This window comes from Monopterus albus, unplaced genomic scaffold, assembly GCF_001952655.1.
Source record: "Monopterus albus unplaced genomic scaffold, M_albus_1.0 scaffold28.1, whole genome shotgun sequence".
In the NCBI taxonomy this organism is placed as follows: domain Eukaryota; kingdom Metazoa; phylum Chordata; class Actinopteri; order Synbranchiformes; family Synbranchidae; genus Monopterus; species Monopterus albus.
This window is the reverse complement of record NW_018127908.1, coordinates 3,124,222-3,131,649: the sequence shown is the minus strand read 5'-3', so window position 1 is coordinate 3,131,649 and position 7,428 is coordinate 3,124,222. Positions and strand designations below refer to the sequence as shown.

General features: G+C 38.8%; 1 protein-coding gene across 2 annotated transcripts; it reads right to left on the bottom strand.

Moving 5' to 3' along the window:
- Nucleotides 1-246: 246 nt before the first annotated feature.
- irf4a (interferon regulatory factor 4a) lies at nucleotides 247-7,360 on the bottom strand. Of its 2 annotated transcripts, none has more exons than XM_020595646.1 (9): nucleotides 7,122-7,360; nucleotides 6,192-6,391; nucleotides 5,758-5,944; nucleotides 4,876-4,949; nucleotides 4,598-4,772; nucleotides 3,749-3,814; nucleotides 3,010-3,399; nucleotides 2,111-2,223; nucleotides 247-1,793 (listed from the first exon to the last, which is right to left on the bottom strand). In XM_020595646.1, the coding sequence occupies exons 1-9, from the start codon at nucleotides 7,129-7,131 to the stop codon at nucleotides 1,644-1,646; spliced, it is 1,365 nt and encodes a 454-aa protein (XP_020451302.1). In that variant the 5' UTR covers nucleotides 7,132-7,360; the 3' UTR covers nucleotides 247-1,643. The 2 variants fall into 2 exon arrangements, with proteins under 2 accessions (XP_020451302.1, XP_020451303.1); XM_020595647.1 differs by lacking the exon at nucleotides 7,122-7,360 and adding an exon at nucleotides 6,985-7,101.
- Nucleotides 7,361-7,428: the final 68 nt, after the last annotated feature.

Here is a 7,428-nt window from a genome sequence, read left to right as displayed (position 1 = left end):
ATTTTTTCTTATGAGCACTTGTTATGAAAAAGTATTAACTTACAAATCCCACTCACAAATCTCATGTCTATATATTACGTTTTCTAATCAGATTGTTTTAGATTGCATTTTCCTTCTGAAATACTGGCAATCATTAGAAAAAATGTCAAATGATATTTTTCAGCAAATTATTGATAAAACAACTGTCCGCACCCATAGATCAATACACAGGTTTAATTTCTAATGCTAAAAATCATTAGACAATTATGTACATAAGCCCTGAATGACTTGAAAGTACTATCAATGTTCAAACAATTATTATGAGCTTAAAAATATAATCCAGTAAATTGCAAAGCATTTAAGGGGGATGTACTGTAGGAGCTTCATCCACTGCAAGCAATAGTTCATTTATCTTGTTTACCAAAAACAGTTTTTCCATATTTTTCATCATTTTGATATAATGTAAAGAAATCAGAATACATTTTGCCCATGTAAGATTTTTGTAAATGTGCCCTCTTACATTCCATTTGTTGCTTTTTCTGCAATGAAACACATCATCAATCAGTCAACATTTATTTATATTACACTTAAGCACAACTAAAAGTTGACCAAAGTGCTTTACAAAATCAAATGCAAATGCATAAAATACATAATGCATTAAATAGAAACTTAAAGCACATAAAAGATACCTAAAAGCAATTAAAAGGTGTCAAGGCACTACTGGGAACTAAAGGACGGTGTTAAAAGATTAGTTCTTAGATTAGAAAAAAGTGCCAGGTCAGTAATAGAACAAATATGAAGTAGCAAACTGTTCCATAATTCAGGAGCAGCCACAGTAGAAGCACAGTCACCCCGCTGCTTACACCTAGAGCTGAGGACTCGTAAGAGAGACCTGGCTGGATGGCTGGAGAGTACTCTGTCATGCTTACGGAGGAGTAAAGATTCTGTTAAGTAAAGAGGGGCAAGACCATTTAAAGCTTTAAAAGAAGAATGTCAAGCGTTTCAAATCAATTCTAAAACGAACTGGAAGCCAATAAAGAGGGGTTATATGCTCATGTTTGACTGGGTTAGTTAAAAAAAAATTAATTAATAACGCAATAGACCGAGTGCTGACGCTGTTGACAGTTCACTTGCTCAGCTAAAGTTACATTTTTATTCTGCACATCAAGTTCTGCTGGTTTTGAACCTCTCAAAAGTAACGTTTGATTGTCTTGAGTGACGAATTCTGTATGACTGCAATAATAACACTGTCAACTGTTACCTGTGAAAATACCATGAGTAGTCATTCATACTCTGTTTTATCCCTTTGACGTATCAGTGTTTGTCTGTGGGGCCATTCTTCCTGTGCACCTGTGCTAGTTCTTCCTGTCTCAGTCGCCCTCCGCTCCCCTCATCCCCCACCCTCAAACCGCATCCTTCACACTGTCACAATAATACTTATAGCAAGAAAAAAAAAACATTACTCCACAGACACAAAGACTGCGACGCATAGGTGTGCAAGTGAAAACAACAGGGTCTTCCCCATCTCTACCCCTCAGTAACATGACAGTTTCTATCATTTACAGTACACGGCACTGCAGTCGCAAGGTGTTACAGTCAGAGGGTTATATTCACATTCATGGCATCCTGTGTGTGTGTACAGTATGTGTGTGCATGTGTGCTTATCACTCCTGAATATGCTGTAGAGATCTTTGGGGAGGATAGCCGTCTGTTGGAGATGCATTCTGTTCCTGGACGTGGTCATAGGCACGCGGGTAGTGGCCATTGTTCTGCTGGTAATAATACACCAGTTTTCTGGCAAACACTGGCTCCACCTAAAATGGATGTATGCGTATATCTGAAAAATATCTGTGACTGCTGTATTATTCAGTTATGCCCTGCAAAGGCATAAAGCAAAACCTGAGGAGAAGAGTTTTAGTGTTCTAGTTTTCACTGCAGGTTGGCTGTGTTTTGCTGATCTTAGAGTAAATGTAAAAGGTGTTTTCACAGAAATGACACATTTCAAAACATAAAGGTCAGATTCAAGTCTTAACTCAGTTTTGATCAAATATGAAGTTACTGTATGTGAGAATGTTTTAGCTCAAACAAATAGATTCCAACCACTAGGTGAAATTTTGCATTGTACACATACCTGTGCTGTGATCATCTTCCTTGGGTGCTGTGGGCTGGGGTATTCATCTCCAAAACATAGCACCACCTGGTGTCTCGGTAGGTGTCGGCCATTATGGGCAAAATCTTGAAGCTCTGAGGGAAGAGGAGCGAGAAAATAGAAGGGGTGTAGTAAAGAAAAAAAAAGCCCAGTATGAGCTACTTATCACACATCCCAGCATATCATATGTAAAATACACAGTAAAGAAAAAAATCCTGAAAACTTTTCTGGAAACTACTGATAAGGATGATGGAAATTTTAGTGTGAAACGGCACAGAAAACATTATCTTCTCATACTGTGGTGGACCACAGGAGGTGGGTGGGGACTTCACACACTTTGGCCCCCTGCTGAGAATCTGACTTGTTTCTTAATGCTACCTCAACACTGAGAGGGACTTGCCCAGCTAAAGCACCTGCAGCCTCTCCTTCACCATTATCATCGCCATCATTACAGCCATTATCAACATGACCAGAGTCACTGTCATACTGAGCACAGCTGGAGCCGCATGGTTATCAGGGAATTCTTGGTATTTTTCACTTCAAGAATGTAATGAGCACTAAAAGCCAAAATCATTGCCTAAACCAAAAGCATAATCACAGTACAGTCTTCATTCAGGAAGTAATCACTGTTGAAAATACTATACATTAATGAAATATTTAAAATATCTGCTCAGAAGCACATAATAGTGATATAAACCATTTAGATGTGTATATATTCTTAGCATAAATGATAAAGATGGAGTTAAAGTCTTACATAATCTGAAAAAAAAAACATTATAAACTCCACTAAAGTTGGTTTTAAAAGTATTCTATTGGGTTGCATCATGCAGATGTTTCTGTCATTGTGAACAAAAAAGCACAGCAGCATTATTCGCGCTTACCAATAAGGAATTGCTGGGTGTCAAACAGCTTGCATGGCTGCTCCTTCTCCAGCTTGTTAGGTTTATCCATATATGGAGCCAGAGGTCCTTCCCAGTATATTCGTCCCTGGCACAGGCGCTTAGCATACAACCCATCAGGCATCATCCACAGAAGCACCCCCTTCTCCAGTATATTAGGTAGCATCTCGGCGCCCTGCCTCCGAGACTCAGGGTATGGGGATGGAAAAAGGATTATTTCTGCCCCACTGTGAAATGTGTCCTCTGGGCATGGGGAAGAAGAGGAGGAAGAGGAGGAGGAGGAAGATGTGATCCGACAACCTTCAGGACTGGTAGTGGTAGCTTCTTTCACCAAAGACTCTCTGTAGTATAGGGACACATACAGGCTGAAATCTGGAAGGAAGAAGCGAGACGTTAACAGATATATCCCTGTAAACCTCATTAACATCATAATTCTTGGCATATCCGGTATTTCCTGCGTCTTTCTCATCATCCTAGCCCTTTTTTTTTTTTTTTTTAATTTGATCTATGATAATGTGACAGGTTTAAAAAAAAAACCTTCCTGTTCAATATCTCAACCTGCTGTTCTGAGTTTGGAATAGGGTTGTAAGTAAAGGTTGAACAAAGTGTTTATAGTATTATCTGTAAATGTAAATATATTCAAAATTGTAAACTTTTTTTAAAGTATGCAACTACAGTAAACGTTAGTGCAAGTATGTGTCTTAGAGCACTGGTTGCTTACCTGTTGTGGCACTGTTGTGATCCATTGTATACATGGGCGGTTGGGTGTGGAAGGAAAACTGAAACCCTTTGTAGAATATATGAAATAAAAACAGGTCATAATTAGAGAACTGAATATGAAAGTATTGATATGTGTTTATGAGTTAGTCTTTCCTTTACTGAAGTCTAATCTCAAACGAAAAGAAGTCTGGAGAATGTGTGAAAAATCTTGTAAATTCGTTGGGCCTTGTGGTAGACCAACCACGTAGTCTACCACAGACTGATCAAGTCACAGTTCACATATTTTCCAGTTGTATACAATACTAACTTCACTCAAACAACTGCTGTAGGCTTGTTTTGTTCTTTCAGTTTGAGATCATGTGTTTGGCTTCACAAACCTAATATCACAATATAAATATTTAAAGTATATTTCTTATTTTTATCTGATTTTATGATATTTACAAAGTGTGAACATTTTTCATTTTCCTTATGCATAAAAAAAAGCTGCATGTGTAGTAGCTGTGTAGATCATACCCGGATTCCGCTGTAAAGAATATGTGAAAGATTGTGATAACTGCTAACATTTTGAATTATCTAATGACCTACAAGTCAAAGATTAGCACAATTACAAGCACTCGGTAAAGTGACAACTTCATCCCATCTTCCTGACCTGACGTGATTTAAAAAAAAAAGACTAGCCATGTATTGTATGGTTAGAATTTTGTGCCGTTATTTGGATAATATTTATGATAAATGAAATAAAACAAATAAAAGGTGACAACTACTGTATGAGCAAATGAAATCTGAGTCCGACATTATCGTCATTCTGATGTGTGATCTCTAAATGTTTCATTCATGATGTCCATCTTACCATTTTCTGTGTGTAACCCAGGCCAAGTCCGGCTGATCGGCGTTGGGTAGTGGCACTGACTATACTGCAGCTCTGTGTGCAGCCCGTGGTGATGTGGAGGAGGAATAGGTTGCTGTTCAGCTGGTGAGTAATCCCTCCAGTCCCTTCTTTCTGGAGAAACCATATAACCAGGCACCTGAGAAGAGAGCGCAGCGATGGGCACTCAGACATGTAGGTTTTTTCTTTTTACTTATATTTATGACTTGGTTTAGAATGCAGCAACCACAAAATTTGCTAACCTGGTTGTGCAGAGATGTATATGGAGGAATATAGCCAAGGGCATTTATCTCTTCTGTACTGCTTATTTTCATTCCTATAAATGTACAAAAACAGAAATAGATTTGTCAGATCATGTGTCCTCAGTATTAGCCATGCATTATGACATTGTTTATCCAGAATAACAGTTCATTCTCCAGCACCTTTAACAATACTAAAGGTTTACAAGATTGTTTCACAGATTAGAAATGAATGTGAGAATATATGAAGTACAATATTCTGGTGACCTCTGGTTCACTGTGGCAGGTATAAAGTGTGAATGTGCTTTGTGCACTTGTGATGTTGTGCTATTTTAACTTGACTGACATGGTGATTTGCAAAGCGAATGCATGTGAGTGCCTCTTGTCTGAGATTCTTGTTTGAAAATTATGCATTAGCGCAGACAGAGAGAACTGCTCTGGTGTAATAAAAACTGTTGTACTATGGCAGAGACTTAGTTATGCAAGGCTGGAGGTTGTCTGGTTGTGTTATGTGCACCCTGCACTTAGTAACCGAAGCCCTCTAAAAAAAGCACTACGGCCTTTTTGGTACATGCTTTGGCTTCCTTTGTGCTTCCTGCCTCATCAGAATCAACTGCAGTGGTGCATATATATGTGAAAAATTGCAGCTAGTCTATAAATAATGAGACATGCATTGTAAATTGAAGCAATAACCTGTCCGTGCAAGTGAACCTATAGTTATAGATTGGCTTTAAATACTTTGTACTTTGTTATCAAAGTCCAACAATAAACCATTTAATTTCTACCATCAAACCTAGTTACCTCTCCCTCTACATATATAGGTTGCTGAATGTAATTTGCACAAAGCTCTACTACATCTTGCATGGACGGTATTTGGATACTTACCCCTCCTGACTCCCTCTGGAATGATTCTGTAGACTTTGTAGGGCTCTGAGATGTCAAGCTGGCTTTTTTCTACTAGCTCATCAAAGTCATTGCTTTTATTAAGAGCACAGCGAAGTCTGGTTTTCCATGTGGGGGGATCTGGCTTGTCCACACCTTCCTTATATTTTCCCTTGAACATTGCCCATGCCTGAAACAGTCACTCAAGATTAGATCCATTTAAACGACCCTTTTATGCAATGTGCAAAGCATTTGAAAGGGTTATGGCTTTAAAGATTAATTCATGTACAACTAGAACTAGCCCTGTCAAGCTAATATTGCACATCTCGAACAACAACTTTATTCTGGAAATGTAAGCATGTTGCAGTTACATGTTCCAGATGCAGTTGTCAGATATTTCAGGTGCAGTGAGAGCAAACAAGTGGGATGGTCTTAACCTTGAAGAGCGCAGCATCCTCCTCTCTGTTATAGTCTTGCTTCCCTGCGTGTTTCCACGGAATCCTAAAAATAGTTCTTTCTTCATTTTCCCAGACCAAGCCAGGATATCTCCTGCTGTCAATCTGATCGATCAGCCACTGCCTCAGTTTGCCGTTGCCGCAACTGACCGACGCGCTGTTTTCCTCATCCAGGTTCATCACTGCAAAATAACATCAAGTAAAACAACTGTGGACACAGTAAAGTGATGCGGATTTACATTTGAGACTCAGTCGTTTTCCCTGCAAAAAGTTTGGCACCGGGTTCTGCTAAAAACAGTTATTGCAGCTGTCAGTTCCGTTTCAAATACACTTCTTTTAGTAATAATGTCACATATGCAAAGGATAGTGATCTCCACGTACAGCCCAGTCTGTAATATTAGCACTAACTTTAAATGCATTTTGGTTTCTAGACATTTGACAGCGCTCATTTTCAAGGAAAGGCTGCAGGGGGTTGAATTGGAGAATTATAGTAACCACCTTCAGCACGGGTTTCATTTGTCACTCACTTACGATGCTTTAATGAATAAAAAAAACACACAAGGTGTAGCTAGAATTAAACTACAAGAAAGTATTTTAACTGCGAAGCATGGTGGTTTAATAAGGCATCTTCTCACTTGTCTTTAACTTAATGCTCTCTGTTTTGTAAGACATCAATTGTCAAGATTTAAATTAGGCTACAAGTTCAGCGATAAGATGAAGGAAACCTTCGTTTACAGCGAGCTGTAATGTAATAAATGTTATCTTCAGATTTTACCTGTGAAACTTGATGCTGATTTGAATATGTGAGACCAGGCGTTTTCCCCTGACGAAAACGAACAGCGGCTACTTGATACGTTAAATCAAGTGTGATGATGAAAATACCGTCATTCAATTAAAGGAGCTGCCTCTTACCTTTGATCATGTGAGCTACTCCGCTGAGCTCTGTTTTGAAGCTCTTGATGCTCTATTCTTAAACGTTTATCACGTCTTGATTTGAAGGAGGAGCTTCTCTGCCAAGTTCAAAAAGAGATGTGCGGAGATCATGCGTTCATTTCTGTGAAACTCGGCGCCCACACATTGCACTGCGCTGGGGAATCCCTCTTGTGACACCCTGAGCCGATATATCGGGATGGAATGGAACATTTACTTGCCGATGCAAACAATATCCTCCCCACATATTTTTATTTTTCTAAAAAACTGTAAGTTCAACGCAATTTCC